The 19,420-nt window shown below is 36.8% G+C and overlaps 1 protein-coding gene across 1 annotated transcript in view; it reads left to right on the top strand.

The window, feature by feature from the left end:
- Positions 1 to 19,420, top strand: part of SORBS2 (sorbin and SH3 domain containing 2) — a 145,619-nt gene that overhangs the window by 79,378 nt on the left and 46,821 nt on the right. Inside the window, exons 4-8 of the mRNA XM_072406851.1 lie at positions 6,694 to 6,743; positions 8,799 to 8,891; positions 12,583 to 12,609; positions 12,761 to 12,888; positions 15,302 to 15,862. Of these exons, the coding sequence (XP_072262952.1) occupies positions 6,734 to 6,743; positions 8,799 to 8,891; positions 12,583 to 12,609; positions 12,761 to 12,888; positions 15,302 to 15,862 (819 nt within the window). The 5' untranslated portion in view covers positions 6,694 to 6,733. The remainder of the gene's footprint in view (positions 1 to 6,693; positions 6,744 to 8,798; positions 8,892 to 12,582; positions 12,610 to 12,760; positions 12,889 to 15,301; positions 15,863 to 19,420) is intronic.

Raw genomic sequence — 19,420 nt, 5'->3', positions numbered from 1 at the left:
GAAACCCTTAAAAAAACACTGTAAGAATGCACTGCAGGACAATTCACTGTACGCATCACTTGCAAAAGCAAAGCATGCATTATATTTACGTGCAATTTGGTATACTGGGTTGTCCATTTTAATAAATGGGCTTCCAAATAAAGCACAAAGCATGGCAATACACATACAAACGCACATGATTCTGAAAACGAAGTACACAGCAATAGTGGGAATGGTCCCTAAGCAAGTGTTGCCTCAGTGAAAAGTGCACATAATTTTATTCAGCATTATAAGGTATATTTAAAGGATACTCTAGCCAAAACTAAAAATGAATATTTTACATAAAGAAAATGACATGCCTGTTTAGTTTTTTATCTTGGAATAGTGCAGCAGACAATCTCTCCATCAGATCTTTATGTATAGAATTAGAAGAACGCCAGTTTTAGTTTATACTTTCCTCTGCTTCTTTAGTTACACAAACAGACAATGTTACAATAAACGTTGCCTAAGAGAAAAGCTTCTACTCTGGCACAACTAAAAGAATGCATTGTGGGCACCAACATAAAAACAGGCCAATTAGTATAATATCTTCCCATGTATGGACTGAAAACAGAAGAGAGATGCAGAAAGAGGTTTTCCAGTGTTTTGTAAGGTAATTCTTTTAACATTCCAGCTACCAAAATGGGCCCCTTGCTGGAATTGTGAATATTTACTATGAAATAGAGAGAAAACTAATCATATCATTCATGGGATGTGTTTGACTGTAGAGGGATGTTTAGGGTTCCTTGCATGAATTGGGAGAAGATGATTATAGTGACCATAGCTAGAAATAGAGAGAGAGGTGTGCAATGGAGGCTGGAAAAAAGGAATATGTATTTTATTTACTTTTATTTTATTCATAAAGATGAGTCTGGAAAATTAAAGCAACAACTTTACTGATTAAGCCACCATCGCTCTGATAGACAACTAAGGGGGTCCTAGTGGGAAAGACAGAAAAATGATGACCATGTTGAGCAAAGATTTGCACCAAGACCAAATATTACTAATGTCTGGAAACCCTTGGGAAGAAGCTAATGGGATGTTGGCTATCAAAGTTTGATTTAATTTTATTCTTGAATTGCATGAAATTGCAGGAAAATCATCTAATGCACAATTTGCAGATCTTCAGGACTAATATTTTACCTTTAGGGATGCCCTACAGATAGGGCATTCTATTCTACATAGGTTCTACATTCCCATAAAGTGCATGCTTTTTACCCCTCCAGCTGGTAACAATAATCATACCGAGTAAGACAAATGAAGCAGGTGAACCAGTACAATTGTAAAAAATGCTGTGTAAATGTACACAAATGCAAATATACAATTATGAAACATTTTACTATATCTGGAAAGTGATTTAAGTTAAAAACAACTTCAGATCTAGTGATGTGTTGTCTTCTGTATGCTAACAGTTTTATGGCCACATGTAAGAAATCATTTTGACAGTTCAAGATAAATCGGAGCAGCATTGAGTTCCATGGGTCTTTCTTCATTGATTCCACCGCTGGTTAAGTTACATTGTCTGAGAGAATAGCACTAATGCTGTCTCCACTAGCAGCCAGCAAACACTCCAGGAATGTGGTGTCCTCAATAATTTGTAGCTCTTTTGGTCAGTGGAGGTTGGAATCAAAGAAATCTATCAAAACAGAACAGAAATGATTGGACTCGCTCTAGTTTTGGACAGCTTAAAAATATGTGAACTGCGTATAAATGAGCTGACTTTGAATGCCAGGCATTTTGCTGATGCTGTTAAGAGCCCTGTGTGGCCCTAGCTTCCGTATGTGCACACATTTTATTTTATGTGTCTGCAGTTAAAGAATAGAAGTATAAGTGGAAGCTGGAACCAGGGTATGTCGAGCCTGTAGACCATGCATTTGGTATGCATATATATAATCACCGACAAATGTTATTTCATCATATTCTACAATAACTCTTTGTGCCATTAGCTATTTGAATATATGTTTCTGAATCTCTCACGTGAGTAAAAAAAAAGTGTTGTAAAGCACAATAAAACTGTGGAGAAAGAAGTTTTTTTTTACTTTAGGTTAACTTTAAATAGCTGAAACCATTTGTGAACGCTAGCACATTTCTAAAACGTTTGTAACATTCTATATAAAGACACAAGCTTTGGACTTGCATACGGATGTGCCCCGTGTGAATGTTCTGTATTTTATACTGTTAGTAAATTGCTGCATGTCTATTTTTTCTTGTAACAGTTTATTTCTAATATGTTAGGAGAGGTAAGTGTACTTCATCTTCTTTCCTCTGTTCCACTCCAGTGCATTACATCTTTCTCTGCATTTTAGTTTCCCGAGTGTTCCGACATAGAGATAGGTGTAATTTACAGATTACATTCACCTCTCCAGATGCTGATATAAAGAGTTTGGCCCTGATTTATTAAAGCTCTCCAAGGCTGGAGAGAATACGCTTTCACCAGTGAAGCTGGGTGATCCAACAAACCTGTGATGGATCTGGTCCAGGATTCAAAGCATTTGCTAGCAAATAGAAAATTACATTGAAGAAATCCATTCCAGGTTCGCTTGATCACCTAGCTTCCCTGGTGAAAGTGTATTCTCTCCAGCCTTGGGGAACTTTAATAAATCAGGCCTTTTGTCTTTAGATCTGGGTAACAACAAAGTTTTAGCTTTGTATCCTAATTTTCAAAGACATCTAAAGCTGTTTAAACATGTTACATAGTTTGTCCTTATGTGATTTATACATGTAAAAATGATCAGTTGATTTTATTATTTTTACTAATGTGTTTCAATAACGTGTTCATATATACAGTAATGTTTATGGAGCACCTTTATTTGCATCCATATACACCAGTAGTGGTATACAAAGGTTGTACTTATTAAAGGTTGTACTGATACTTCTTACAGTGCAATTTGACCAACTTGGTAATAAGTATGGCCTAAGTTTCATTTAAAAGTGACCCCGTCATAATATAAGCATGGGAGCTGCCATTGCAGGCCACCTGTAGTGAATGGTAAATGCCTGTCTGTTTAATTTCAGTATGTTATCTTGTTTTGCTTTACATATTGTAATCTGGTGAAATTAAGTGAATATTAAGTTTGAGGACTCTATTCCTATTGATATATATGAGCCTCCAGTCATTATGTTATTATTAAACCTGTGGGAGTACTCTCATTTCTAGGCCCTCAACACTTAATCTGAAAAGTGTGACGTCTTAAAAACAGCTGTACTAATGGAAACCTCAAACACATAACAAAATCACAACTGAAATGCATACAGCTCATGTGAACTACTGGAATTGTCTTCTGCCCCTCTTCTAATTCATGTATGTTTACCCCCTTTATTGCTAGAAAGTGAAATGACCACTTTGGGTTTTATTTTAATGCTTGTTATGACACCTGTCTGTTCAGTTATTATTATACCAACACTGTGGTGATGCTGATTCAACGTCCAATGGAGAGGGAGGTGACACAGGAAGCTGGAAAGAAATAAGTAATGCTGAACAATGAATTGCTTCATAGATGTTTGATTCAATTGTTTGCTTTACATTTTCATTTATTGCATATAGCAGCAGGAAATAGGTAGACAGGCAAGATAACAAGCTTTCCTGTTTTCTGCCCCAGGGGGTCACCACTTCAGGTCAAATTTTTACCCTGCTTAGAAACCAACAACATCTGAGTAGACTATGATATTGCAACACCAGTTACACATTTGCAAAAAAGGGGAATTGCTGTAAAGAATTTGGATTCAGAAGCCTTTGGATAGTTTTGCGGCTTTATGATTTCTTACTCTACTGCAAACTTTTGTAATACTATTCATATAGTGCCAACATAATACACAGCGATGTACATTAAATAGAGGTAGCAAATGACAGTCAGATACAAACAATGACACAGGAGGAGGAGAGGACTGTGCCTAGAGGAGTTAACAATCTAATATTTGTAGAGTTGTTTAGGTAGAACCGTAGGATTACATTATTATTAGTATTTTCTGCCCTGGTCAACAAGTTACCTAGTTTACATTTGCAAAAAGGGAAGTGAGCTTGAAAAGAGACTGTTTACCCCACGTCATGCCAATCATTAGTTTCAAACATAATACATTTTTTCAGTGGCTTCAATTTTTTTATCAACAAAATTAAACTAAGAATATCGTGAGTTAAGCGTTTTTTGAGAAAATAATTTTAGAAAATTGGATCTGACACCTAAGCCCCTAATTTCCACTTGGCTCACAGATTGTCCCTTTACTGTCTAACTATGTACTTGCCTCAGGGTGTTATTTCCTTTGGATACCTTGCTCTCAGCTTAAATAATTTCAACAATCATTTCTGTGTTCTTATTCCAAGATATAATTTTTCTACATCTATTCAAAGTAAAATTATAGGCAGACTATACTTGTAAAATGTTACTGCATGATATTCCTGCTCTGATGATGAACAGGTAAAGATGTTGCTATTTCTGTGTTGAAATGTTTTCAAACATTATATGTGGCAGTCATCTGTATGGTGATTTCTATCTACGCAGGAGGAATCCACTAGGCTGTAAAACTAAGGAAACTACATATGGAAATTGACTGCTACATGTAACATTAAATAAATTCAACATTATTTTCCTAGAATCAGTTCCATGGCCTAAATAGACTTTGTGTTGACGAGATTATTGGACTGAGAAACTTGCGTAGGGATTCTTAATGCCTTAGGCTTTCCAACGTCAATAGACGAAGATATATAGAAGATGCATGAACAAGCTTTGTACATGCAGCGCCCTTCTGCTCTATGGAGAGGGGAGGGGGAGAATGAATGAGCGGCACCCGCTGCGGTCTCTCTTTTACTTGCAGTACCGGATCTTTACTTGCAGTACCGGATCTTTACTTGCAGTACATGGATCCATTACCAACGACAGATGGCTGCTGTACACACCCCAGATTCTCGTCCAACACTGGCCCTGAAATGATAAGCGGACGTGTATGTAGCCTTAAAAGTAATAAAGGGACTATTTTCATCTTGAATTGTTTATTGTCGGGCTGCCAAATCTAGTCCTTGAGGAGCAGGATCTGCACCCTTTTTTTTATTATTTCTCCTAAAAATTTAGTGTTAAAAAAATACAAACATGGCCTGTGTGTGGCCTCCAAGGACTCATTTTGGGATCATTTGAGTCTTGAATGTAGTTGACCACAGGATTCTAGGCTCAACCACTGAACGGGAGCAGTTGAGAACCATTTTTTTCATGTGTGTGCATGTGGCCAGGTCCTGGGAGCAGCAAGTTGTTTCGGACCATGCTGTGGCTCCTCCAGAAGGAAAAACGTCACCACAATTGCACTCAACCGCAGAACAAATCAGTTGTCAGACGCTCCAGTTGACACTAAAAACCGCATAGTAGTTGAAAAGAAGAGCTTGGGAACAGATAACCTCACTTTTTTTTTTACAGCAAGTTTAAAAGGGGCCTTGGTCTGCCCTGTGTAGGGAATTGTTATGCCTTGTATGAGTTTTTTTTTTTTTTTTGACTGTGCACTGCAAATGGATGAAAGATGTTTCAGGAACATGACTATGTGCATTGCTTATTTACTTGTCTGTAGCGTGTCAGTCACAAGCTGTCCACTCGTAGGCCTATCTACTTCTTTCTGGATCTACAGCAATGCTTGTAGAAATTTTCATGGGAGGGGAAGTGTGTAAGTGAAAAATGGAGGAGGATTTGGCTCAGTACAATTTTGTTTACTTTATTTTGGTCTGTGCATCAAAACCAGGTTTGCTGGATCACCCAGCTTCACTGATGAAAGTGTGTTATCTCCTGTATTAAATGAATCTCAGTGAGTACTGAATGAAAAGATCTTCTCCAGGATCATTTTCCTATATCTCAAACTTAAGATAAAATTAAGCTATCTATGAGGCAAGTTGAGTTTTTTTATTGGTAAATGTTTTAAGAACTCCTAAAAGCTGATTTAATTAGGGGAGTCACCCTGGTTCATACATTTTTAACAGTATTGGCACTTGGAAAGTCTCAATCTGGGTCATGCTGTTTTTCTATAATGCCAAACAAGTAGGTGCCAGCAAAGTCAGTGCATCCAAAATTGAAAAAAATGAAGTTAACTGTACATAACATACATTATGCAGCATTAAATAAAACCTCATATTTAGTGTTGCTGCCATAGCAAAGGTGTCTTGCGTGACCTCAAAATGTTGGTATCTTCGGGAGCAACAGTAAATATTTTTATTTTTTTGCTCAATTTAAGATATGCTGGCTTTTGCTGTATGGCAACTGGAGTTGAAGGATTATGATTTTTTGGGAATTTTATTATATTTAACTTGTTTATACCATATAATTTTTATAGCCAGGAACACCTAAGTATAATTTAGTATTCTAATATTTATTTTGTAGAACTACCTCTGTGTTTAACACATGATTGTATACAGCTTCTCATCAGTATGTACAACAAATTCTATTTACTGTACTTCTGAGCAGACACCCACACAGTGACTTCACTTGGTGTTGAGTGGAATAAGCCAGATGATTTCTACTATTCCATCAGGTTTATCCATCAAGGCTAAGAGTAAAGTAAAACACAGCTTTAACCAGAACATTTTAATGTATCCAGTCTTTATAATGAGTGTTTGGGAGAAAGTTAGAAATGATGAGAGCTTTCATCTTAGACTGTACAAGTAATGAAAGTTGTCATTTACTTAACTGATTATTTTTTGTTCAACAGGCAAACTGAAGTCACTTCTACCTAATCCTGCTGCATCAAGATGAATACAGGTATGACTAAACTCTTCAACTGATGCTTTATGTGATCCTGGTGACAACATGAATATCTCCTACAATAATTGTAAATGTATCTTGTCAGCCCTTAAAGTGACTTTTTTATTATTCAAGGTGGAAATACCAGGACACATTTCAGCTGGTAATAAACTATAGGTTATCCTGTTGATAGGCAGTTGTGAAGGCACAGAGTCCCCCATCTCTCTTCTACTAATAACACAATATATAAAAAAATATATAAACGAATGATGAAAAGTTTTTATTGGTGTTTAGGCAGAATGAGCCAATCAGTGGCTTTGTCTGATGAGAAATCTCACCTTGTGCCATAAGCCATGTGTCCTTTAGCTCATCTCCAGCACAGGGACAGCTGGCAGATTAGTATGGCACAACTTTTCTTAGCAGTTCAGTTTGTAGGTAGGAGAGGGCGTCTCATCAGGTTTTTGCTTCAGATTTCACAATTTTGTCTGTCACTGGTATGTGTAAATTAATGATGAAAGCGTCCCATTTGATGTGTATATTTCATTGTCAAATGTACCTGCCTTTTTTTTGCATTTTACTTATGCATTTGAAACACCTTCTTTTTCCCTCCAAGTTTGTTATATCTAAACTTTGTAATACCACTAAATTTGATGTGCATGTTTATATCTATCAATTCTTTTACATTTTACTGTATAGAAATATTATTGTGTTTTCACTTTTAGGGCTGACTGTATGTTCTATCAATATAAAGAAACCTAGAGCTACTTCCAGAATTGTTAGTTACCCACCAAAAATTTGATGAATATAGTATTATATATGGTATCATATAGCCAGTGACTTTAAATTTGTTGCTTTTGTTTTTTCCCCAGCTTGCTTTAACTAAATTTACATTTTAGGATATAATATATTCCTTACGTTTCAGTTGGGAAAAGATTCTATATTATTTTGTGAAGTTTCTGCAGAAGGTGGACTGAAAAATCGATGACATGTAACAACTTTTAATTTTGTGGCTTCTCTATCTGATGTTATGGGTTTAATGTTTATTCGACCAATGATTGTTAGACCTACTCTTAACATGAACCTGAAATGTATCAGTGAGGTCATAATGAAACTAATGTTTTTGGGCAGATAATCTTTTCTGCAGTTTTTTAGTGTGTTTTCACAAATAAATTGTTAAAACATTTAAACATCTATTCCACTAAGGAATGTTTACATATGTCCCTTGTGGTTCAGTTAGCTAAGCACCATCCAAGCATATAAGCCAATATTACTATGCCCTTGTTTGACTAATCTTACTACTATTTTTCTAGAGGTGTATAGGCATTTGGCGTTTGCTTCAGTCTGTCAGATTCAACTATCACATCAATTCTGCCCTTACACCAAAATGAAAGGTCTGCTAATGTTGACCAGACCTCAAAACCACCTACTATGTGTGGTAAACAATGTCCTTCTGAAAGATAAGGTGATATTTCTACTTGCCTGCAGTGCCTAGGCAACAACGATGTCCTCGTAGAATTCTATGGAACGCAAAGCAGGATAAACCTCTCTTGAAGATGCTCTAGCAATGAATTGTATTCTCATGTTATTTTGTCCGGTTACATTCCAAAGGAAACTCTAAACAACAGCAACATCATGGTCAGGGATGTGGCAGATGGATATAAGGGGAGTGTAATCCTGTTTCATTTACAGGTATTTTTTTACACTCACTATAGTAGGTGATTTAAAATGGGGCAAGGCCAGAATACGCAGACCTTACATTTTATTGGACGTTTTGTTCAAAGCATATCTATACACAAGCACAAATGGTTTAGGAAACCCCTTGTTTTTGGAATATATTGCATTTTGATACAAGGTGTGTTATCTAACATATGATTATTATACACACATAGGCTGACCTGTAAGACTCTGCAAGCAGCTCATCACAATGTAGAAGTTCCTTTCTATGACAAAACTGTGCACCTTTCATCTAACCAACTTGTGTTTTCTGCTGACATGCCACTCTGTGCCAGTGTTTACATTGCATGTGCTTGCTATGTGTTTGGCTTGCATCATTATCACTTTGTGTGCTTCCAGATAGCGGTGGATGTGCTCGTAAACGTGCTGCAATGTCTGTCACACTAACAGCTGTGAAGAGAGTGCAAAGTTCTCCAAATCTATTGACTTCAGGTATAGAAACTAACCAAGCCACATGGACGATGTTATACAACCTATGTCTGTTGTATAAAGGTTGTAGGAAAGGAAAGTGGAATATTTGTCTGTTTTTAAATATTAATAAATTAATAAATAATTACTAAACAGATTAATGATATTTGTTATACCGCTAGAGAAGTGCTTCATTACATTTGGACCCAGAAAAACAGACACATTCTACAATGAAACTTATGAACTTGAAGAATGAATTTCTTCAAATACAAATACATGGAAAGTGAAAAGCGTACCCTGAGTGGAACACCAGCCAAATCTTTCTTTTTTTTTTAAACTTAGGAAAGGTTAGAACATATTTCAGATTTTATTGCTGTATTGTTTATACTGGGAAGAATTTCTCTGGCTTTCTGTCCCATTAATGGTGATCATCAAAAAGTGAAGCAGGAAAAATCTCTCTAAAAGTGCCACAGGCCACAACGAGTAAGGAAGTACCCAGGTCCCCATTGGGAATATTACTCTCCCAAGATGTTAGGAGCTTTTCATTCCTATTCAAAACTTAAACAGGAGGTTTTGGCATTAACATTACATTTAAAAAACTGTTTTCAAAGTCCAACTAACTATTTCCCAGAGGGTCCAACATGCTGTTTGCATGATGAGTTAGTGCTGTGACAGGGTTTGCATTTTTATTCTCTTCTATCACTGTTTACAATAAAGCTCATTGTTTTTTCAATGGAAAACATTCAAATAGTTTATAAATACCCGAAAAAGCAAATTTATCCCTGAAGGAGAGACAGTTCTAGTTATGAATGCTTGCTATGTCTCCATTTACCTGTACTACATTATTGAGTTTGATGGTAGATATTATTATTAAACACGATTTATATAGCGCCAACATGTTACACAGCTCTGTACATTAAAAAGGGGTTGCAAATGACAGGTACAGACAGTGACACAGGAGGAGGCGAGGACCCTGCCCATAAGAGCTTACAATCCAAGAGGTGGGGGATATATCACACAATAGTAGGGGAAATATGGGGTGGTGGAAAGTAGTGAGGCTTTTAGAAGACCGAAGAAGATGGGAAGTTTGAATAGATGGGTTTTAGGGGCTCTTCTAAAAGAGACGAAAATAGCAGCAAGCCGAATAGGATGAGGAAGACTACTGTACCGTCCTCCTCTCTGGTATTCTACTAACCCGACTTTCTCCTCTACAATCTATTATGATTGCTTCAGCCAGACTTTTTCATCCTTCCCACCACTCCTCTTCTGCTGCCTCCAGAGTGTCCCGAGAGTTGGGGCATCTCTAGAAATGTCTTAGAGCCATGCATGTGATGAGGTTATGAGTGAAGAAGTCATTAGTAGGTCAATGGAGGAGCGAAGAGAGCGACTAGGGGGGTATTTTTCTACCAGGTCAGAAAGGTAAGTGGGACAAGAGAGATTTGAAGGCAAAGCACAGGAGCTTGAATTTGATTCTAAGGTGAAATGGAAACCAATGAAAAGAACAACAAAGAGATGCAGCAGAAGAGGAGCAGAGGGAAGGATAGATAAGCCTGGCTGCAGCATCCATAATAGATTGTAGAGGAGAGAGTTGGGTTAGTGGAATACCAGAGAGGAGGATGTTACAGTAGTCCAGACGAGAATCTCTGGGGACAGGTAGGGGCGGATTTTGGAAATGTTGGTCTGAGGAGAAAGGTGAAAGTGACAGGACGAGGAAATGTTCTGAATATGAGGGGTAAATGAAAAGGCAGAATCAAAGGTGACACCCAGACAACGTGCCTGAGGGGAGGGACGAATAACAGTGTTGGTAACAGTTAGGAAATATGTCAGGGGGAGCAATTTGGAGCAGTGTTGTAACTTTTCATGGTCAGTATGTATTTAATGCATGCCATTGGCTATTTTTGGCAGAATAATAGTTGTTCAAAGTGAGAGGTGTATTGCCCCAACGGAAGCTAATCTAAATGCAAATCTAATCCTGTGAAAGTATTGTAAATTTGCACTTTTTGCAGAGATGAATCATTGGCTATCTTTGTACACATAATTGCTGTATTTTCCTTTTTAAAATGTCAGAAAATGAGTCACTGAGTTAAAATGTATTGCTGCAAGAAAATATATTACATTTAACCTTTTCGACAGCAATATGCTTTCCTGGCAATAATCTGATGTTTCGAGAGCTGTGCCAGGAGAATCGGCTTCAGTCATCAATCCTGATATGTTCAGTCGGGCTACCTCAGTGTCATCATTCAGCAAGTCTGTAAGGCAAAGTGTGCCAAATTTTTAAAACGAAGAGTTATATGGGTTCAGGGCATGATTTTCTACTCTTTTTATAAGGATTATGCTGGAAAATAATATGCATATTATGTAAAATGGTAAAATAAAATTAAATTTTGGATGAGATGTTAGAGACAAATGGTAATGTATAAAATGCAGAACATATACTCCAGTAAGAATACATGTATATGTAGACCGTAACAGAGGTGTAAATTAACACTTCCATTGCGACCACAAGCTGCATTTTTGTGCTTAGTGCTTGTAAGCCATTATACTTTTTCATCTCCTTAACATCAAATCTCATAGTTTAACTTTGTAGGAAATAAAATGATACTTTGATATATACACCCAGGATTAGAAAAGTAATATCTATAAAAAGACAGTAAAATAAATGGCTATCCTTGAAGTATGTCCCTGTGGCCCATTCTTGTAATTGGACTCCACTCCAGTTTCTGGTAAACTAACCTGAAGTCATTCAAAAAGTCTGTCTGTTTTATTTACAGATGCTCTTCAACCACCATTCCTAGCTACCCACTGCAGAACATACAGACACAGAATTTAGGATTTGTAGAATTCTTTTATTCAGTTGTTTTTGTTTTGTTTCTTTGTTGTTGTTAGCTTCCACAGCATTATAATTACCTTGTTTTCCCAATGACCATACATTCAAACTCGAGTTACATTTTCTCATACACAATAATATTGTAGGAGGGAACTGAAATGCCTTAAAAAACTTAGAGAGTTAGTCAGTATTGTTCTACTCCTTTGACTGCTGTTCAATAATAAACACCATGTAGTTCTAGTATGATATTTGTGCAAGTAACTTTGGGAAGACTGTAGGTTTATTAACTAAATCAAAAGTCTAAATACCACTGCATAGTCAGATTTTCTAAAAGTATTGCTCTCGTGTAACATATGCAGATGTAGAAAAAAATTGTTTTTTAAAGAAAATATTTAGCCTAGATAGTTAACTACCTAAATGTCCAAATTGCAAATGATCCAGTTGCTAAAGAAATAATGTTGCCAAAAGTAAGAATTTTTTTCCCCTACACAACAGTAAAATTAAATTGCAATTTTTGAGCCTAACGCCAAAAGAAAAAGGAAGCTTTTGGCTGGAGTTCCATCAGATTATGGAGAATATTATTTACAGTTCAATTCAGTGACCTCCATAAATGAACTGCTGCCATAAATATATACATGGTGAACATACTTATATTTTATTGTATGCATTAAATTACCTTTTATATATTGTGATTCCATCTTAATCATGACAACACTATGCAGGCCTGTGAGTTTTAACAAGGAGACCTCACCACTGGTGTTCTTAATCAACACAAAACCACTTTGCCAAAGAAGAAAACATCTTTTTTTAGGAGGACTGACCCCTTAGATGACCTGCTTTAGTGTTCTTTATACTGATTCATTTAACACTTTTTTTCTTTTTTTATAGGGCAGGAATCCTATTCACCTGATTCAGGTACACCAATGTTTATGTTGTATAAGATTCACATTAATGTATTACTGGGGATTACAAACTACATCAGAGATGTGCAGTAGCTGGTAGATCTACACTGTACTCACTGGCATCACATTTATGGTGCTGTAAACATCATCTGATTTAACTCTAGATATCTGGGGATCTTACAATGATTATATCAAAGATGGTCTGAATGGTGATTCAAGTGGTTCCTCCCTTGCAGCAAAAGGCTTTAGAAGCGTCCGTCCAAATTTACAAGAGAAGAAATCGCCAACTCAGGTAAATGTTTATCAGTTTAATACTACTAGTTAACTGGAAGGGTTTCAGCAAAGTAAATGATCATTTGTTGTTTGATTATCTTCCTTCTAGTTATACACATCAAATAAAATGTGTCAGCATGTTAATTAGCATGTGTTAAACTTAAAATAAATATGTGCTGCATTCAAGCATTCACCACTTTATCTGCATGTATCAGTACTTACAAGTTAGACATTGTTGTATAATGTGTAATCTACTTACCATTTATCCTGAAGTTTAGAAAACCGGAAAGAAACAACATAAATAAAGAACAGCTGCTGTCCATTAATGGTTTTGTCTGCCTTGATTGGATTGCCAGACATTGTGTGTTCCAGAAATTGTGTAGTGGGCAGATAAATAAATTAATAAACTGAGAAATGCCAAAAAATGGTAAACAATTATCACTTTTATAACTTCTAGCCTAATTTTAGTTTAATGTTCTAATTCTATAGGTTACAGAATGACCTAATATTTAGAAAATACCAAGTCACCATGTTAAGAGACTCTAAACTTGTATGTGTATAATGTGCATCCACAAAGGAGATTTGTCATGATTGAAAATGGTTTTGAGAAGGCAGCAGCCCACACAAAGGCATAAAGCCCTTGTCATGGTGTTTTTATCTATCCGTTTTTGTATTGGGAGTTTTTCCTTCTCTTCCTGGTTTTGAAACACTAGAGGAATGCATGCTCCTAAATTCAATAAAACAGAAATTGATTGGGGGAGGTCTTACAAACCCTTCATGTACTTACGTGATCAACAAAATATTTCTGACCTAATTGAGGTGCTTTTGATTTAACACTTTAAATCACTCTTTGAGTAATACTTTTGGTTGATTAGATTCTAAAATTCAGAATTTTATGGTCAGTTTGATGAAATGAAATGGACTGCTTGATTGAATGAAAAAGGTTGACTCCTGTACTTCCAAGTTTAGGAACAAATGTCCCTGCTGGAAGATTTACTCTTTATTCCTGTTGACCTTCGAATACTTGGACAAATATATTTCACACAAAAAAAATTGTGTTGGATACGATGACTGGAAAGTGCAAGCGTTTTTTAACTCAAAGTTTATAAATCTCTAAAGCTTACAAAAAATGTGTATTTAGTGTAAATGTTAGATGTCTCACTGTAATATATATCCAAAAGCATTTATGTTTCAAATTATTAACCCAGAACAACTTTTCAGACCTGGGAGTCTGACTTGCTGTATATTTTTCTACTTTGTGAATCTAACATCAAGAAGGTCAGCATTGGGAGACCACATACTCATCTCAGCTGGGAATATCATTTCTGTGCATTACAATGTTTGTTTAGTGAAAGGCACTAAATCACAGTCTGAACCATACCTAGCACAAGATGATTGGATTGTACTATTTTTTCTTTAAAATATATATTTGTATTCTTACACTAAGCATACCTTTCCAATGTTGTTAATATCCAAAATACACACAATACATCTGTAATCAAATTCTCAGTTGCAAAAAAAAAAATGGCATATTAGACCCACTGGCACAGACTTGGCAGCCTGGCATTTTTAAAGGTTAGGCTTCTCACTGGGTTGAATACACAGACGTGGATGACCGAATTGTAGAACAGGTTACTATGGTGATTTCAACCGTGATAGACAGTGCAGATAAATTCTAAGTAGCTGCTCCAGAAGTAAACATTAGTAGCATAGGTATTATACCCCCTTTTTTATACATTTTATTCTTCTGCCTTTTTGGTGCTCTGCTATCTTCATACTGATACAGTAGCACAGCTAATAAATGCAAGCTGAGTGCTCTAATTTAATAATAATAATAGTGTCCATTGTCACCAAGAAAAAGGTGAAATCAAGAATATTATAGTTGTCACCAGAGCGAGTAAGGTAAGGTGAAATCTTCTAATAGGCACACACTCTTTTCTTTGGGGGAACGCCTTTAACTTTCTGTGTTTTAAGGATCCCCCTTCCCGGCAATACAGCCAGGTCCTTGAGCTCCAAGGCAGCAGCACTGCAGCTTGTTAGTGAAGACTCCCCACTTGGATAAAAAAGCAGCATACTGATAAATTTTGTGCACATTACTCCTGTCAGTGTGTTCACTTTCAGCACATGGGATGCTAGTGCTGGCATTTACCCTGGGTGTTATTAGAATTGTATTAAGTACATAACTGTCCTAATTGACATATTTTTTTATATGCCTGGAATTCATCTTTAGATATGGTCATGTGATAAAGTCATTAAATTGTCTCTAAATATACTACAGATATATCTTTTGATTTTTTAATTTGTAATTTGTTTTTTCTAAATGCCATTGCTTTTGCATGTAGGTTACGTTCCAACAATCTTAACATGCTAATATATGCTATTCTTTTGTTTTTATTATTCTATCTTCTTTTGTGGCTGCACATAAATAACAGGCTCCCCTTCCACCCCCTAGGAAAGGAAGTTTTCACAGATCTAATAATTACCAGCAGCAGGGTGAGATAGGTGAATATATAATAAGCCCATTAGCTGTCCAGGCATTTACCAATAAGGAAAGTGTCCTGTATTCTTCTAAGTCCAGCACCAGTATGAAGAAAATGACAACTAATGCAAACATTTCCTCATCTAATCTTAGCACAAAAGCACAACACATTCACCAGGAGAGGAAGCAGGATGCAAAGGAACGTAGAGTTTCCACCTTAAAACTAATCCTAAAAGAGTTCTCCTCAGATAGAACTTCAACTAATCACCTTCAAAAATCCCACTCCTCTTCAGTCCTAGACACTCCACCTAACCCCCTGCCCCAAAACCCCGCCCCTGAGAAGCACACAGCATCCCTTTCTGTTGAGATAGCACCCAAAGTGGATATCAAGGCAGAAGAAAAGCCGGAATTTCATGGACGTCCTGCAGCAATGTCTGCTGATGCTGTCAAAGGCTCAGCTAGTATTTCTGGACAAAAGAAAGCTACAGCACCATGGTCTACAGAAAGCCATGTGGTATATGGACAGTTTTAATATTGCTAACTATGTAAAAAGAATGCAGTGCTGTGATTTAGAAACATAGTCTAACCTGATTGTAGCGTTTGCAAAAAAAAAAAATTAGATTTAGTGTGATTGCATAGCATGTGACTGGATGTGGAATACAGGGGTCAGTGTATCAATGTGAAAACCTCAGTTCATTATAAATCAATGAACATTTGGCCTTGTGCGCATTTAAGTTCTAAATTAAGAATAATTTAGGTATTCATCTGTAGTACGTCAAAGTTCATAAATTTAATGCAATACATACATTGATTCAAAGACCCCATATAGTTGAAACCATTTAACTCCTATTCTAACATGCTAGAATTTGTGGATCAATATATTAAACACATGTTGTGCATTGTGTTCACAAATTTCAATTAACAGGTGTCAATTTTCTTAGGTTTCAAATTTTGACTCATATTGTGCTTGGCTATTTAGAGCAATTCAGTGCCAATAACCCTTTCTTCTCTTTTTTGTCATAGTGGAAAAGATAGCTATTTCTTGTAACTGATATTAAAGTAGTCACCTGTTGTTGCAGGGCCTAAATAGACCTCTAAATAACACAGAGGAGGTTACAAGAATAGCAGCGTCTACTAATATTGGAGACGGCAGTTCAATATAGACTGTCACTGATCTTTGTGTGTGTGTACATTTAAGCTTGAGCTTCTGAAGTCTGTAAATCAAAGATACTAAGGAAAATGTGAAAAGAAAGCAAAAGCGCCACCTGCAGACTGAAATAAGACTACAATATATTTAAATGAAATATGAATATTAACATTAACACATTTGTAAAATATTTTTTTTAAACGTTTTTGATTATTAATAAACAGCGTTTATTTATACGCAGCGCTGTAAATAGGAGTTGTAAATGACAGACAGATGCAGACAATGACACAGAAAAAAGAAGGAGAGGACCCTGCTCTTAGGAGCATACAATCTAGGAGGTGGGGGAAATATCACAGAATAGTAGGGGGGCATATGGAATGATGGACAAGTAGTGAGGGTTTGAGGTGACAGTAGAAGATGTTAGGCAAGTTTGAAAGGATGGGTTTTGAGTGGTTTCTTAAATGAGCGAAAAGTCCTGGAGCCGTGCATGTGATGAGGTTTTGAGTGAGGAAGTAATTAGTAGGTCACTGGATGAGCAAATAGCGCGGCTAGGGGTGTATTTTTCTACCAGGTCAGAAATGTAATTGGGACAAGAACTGTGGAAGGATTTGAAGGCAAAGCACAGGAGGTTGAATTTGATTCTAAGGTGAAATGTAAGCCAATGAAGAAAACTCCAAAAGAGATGCAGCAGGAGAGTAGTGATAGGAAGGATGGATTAGTCTGGCTGCAGCATCCATAATAGATTGTAGAGGAGAGAGTCGGGTTAGTGGAATACCAGCGAGAAGAATGTTACAGTAGTCAGACGAGAGATGATAAGAGCGTGTACATGGAGTTTGGTGGTCTCGGGAAAGGTAGGGGTGGATTTTGGAGATGTTGCGTAGGTGAAAGTGACAGGACCTGGAAATCTTTTGAATATGAGGGGTAAATGAGAGGGCCGAGTCAAAGGTGACGCTAAGACATCGTGCCTGATGGAGCAAGGCCAATGACCGTGTTATTAACAGTAATATGTCAGGGGGAGATTTGGAAAGATGACGAGTTCTGTTTTATCCAGGTTGAGTTTAAGAAATCTGTCAGACATCCATGATGAGCTGGCCCACGGCTGCATGAAACCTTATCCAGGACTGGGGGAGATAAGTCAGGGGTGGACAGATAGATTTGAGTGTCATCAGCATACAGATGGTACTGTAAACCAAAGAGAGAGAGTAGGAGAGGAGAATTGCCATTGAAAGAAACTTGAAAGGAGCAGTCAGACAGGTAGGAAGCAAACCAAGATAGAGCAGTGTCGCTGATACCAAGGGAATTCATGATTTGCATTAGAAGGGGATGATCAACAGTGTCAAAAGCAGAGGAAAGATCAAGGAGAATGAGGAAGGAAAAGTTGCTATGAGACTTAGCTCTGATGAGAACATTGGCCACTTTTAGTAAGGGCTGTTTCAGTGGAATTGGCAGCTCAAAAGCGAGACTGAAGAGGGTCAAGGAGAGAGTTGGTGCTCAGGTATTGGGTGAGTCTTTAATAGACAAGGCGCTCTTTTGGAAGTTTGGAAACATATGGGAGAAGGGAGATAGGATAGTAGCTAGAAGGTAGGGAGGGAGGGGTATAGTGAGGGTTTGTTCAGGATAGGGAGAATAATGGCATGTTTGAAAGCAGAAAGGTAGATAGCAGTAGAAAGAGAGAGGTTGAATAGTTGGGTTAAGGTGGGGTCCAGGGTGGAGGAATGGACACGGATTAGATCAGAGGGAATTGGTTCAAGCGGACAGGTAGTAGACGGAGATAATTAAGGAAGAGAGGATACTTAATTCAGAGTAAGAGGGCTGAGAGAGGTTAATGATGATTTACAGGTGGAAGGGGTGGATATGGTTGCAGTGGCATGGTGAGTAGAAACATCATGTCTGATTTTTTTATTAATTTAATTGCTAAAAAAGGTAGTGATAGTTTCATGATTGTGAAAAGAAATATGTAAAAAACACTATTTCATTTTTAAACTTTTAAAAAAAGCTATTTCTGATTTTGAGTGATGGTATGTATTATGTAGGAGACAATTCACTAATTCCAGTGTTTTGAACCTTGTTAAAGTATAACTCTACCCATGTTCAAGGCATGCCCCTTACTTTCTGCCCTTTTGACAGTATTATCAGCTGAGCAGGAAATAATGGAGCACCTCCAGTAGAAACACAGACAGTAATATTGCCTATGCATTATTGTTAATTTTAGGGGCATTTATCTGTGTTTTTGTTTATTTTCGCATGTTTTTGCGAGGACTTTTTAATATGCAAAGACAAGGGGAAAAATCATAGTGGGGATTTACCACACAGCTAATGTTGACAAAGAGACATGATAAGGACATTTTTTTACAGTTGCTTTTTATTCTAGCAAGCTTCCTTAATGGGTAGAGCTGTGAGCTGTTTTATATAGAGGAACATGGATGTTTGTGTCCTACTTAAAATGCCAGTTGCTTGGTCATCAATGGTATTCAAGTCAATGATCTTAAATTGGTTTGAAGATAAGGTAAATTGGAAATTATCTGCTTGCTTGTTCACGGTTAAAGTGTATTAAGTGTTAGTTGGTCAGTCTGACAGCCAGGCAGAGCTAAAAATTCTAACCAACTTCATAATTGTCCCTGTAAAGATTTCCTTTCATATAATTGAAAGGTATTTTTTATTGCTAGTTATCACTAGAGTTAGAGTTTCTGCCATGTAACAGGTTAGAATGCAGCTGTAAGCTCAGAACATTAAATCTAGGGACATTGGTAGCATTCTCCATTAAGTAGCAATCATGATATTAACATTCACAGAAGCTCTTTACAATTCCCTAAGCTTTCTATCTTTCTATTAATCCTTTTAGCCTATAACTAGGCAATTTTCTGTAATGGCAACAGGAGTATGAATTTCTCACAGATTAATTTGATTTGTATCTTTTTTATGTTA

Source organism: Pyxicephalus adspersus, chromosome 3 (genome assembly GCF_032062135.1).
Source record: "Pyxicephalus adspersus chromosome 3, UCB_Pads_2.0, whole genome shotgun sequence".
NCBI lineage: Eukaryota > Metazoa > Chordata > Amphibia > Anura > Pyxicephalidae > Pyxicephalus > Pyxicephalus adspersus.
This window is presented reverse-complemented; position numbering and strand designations above follow the sequence as displayed.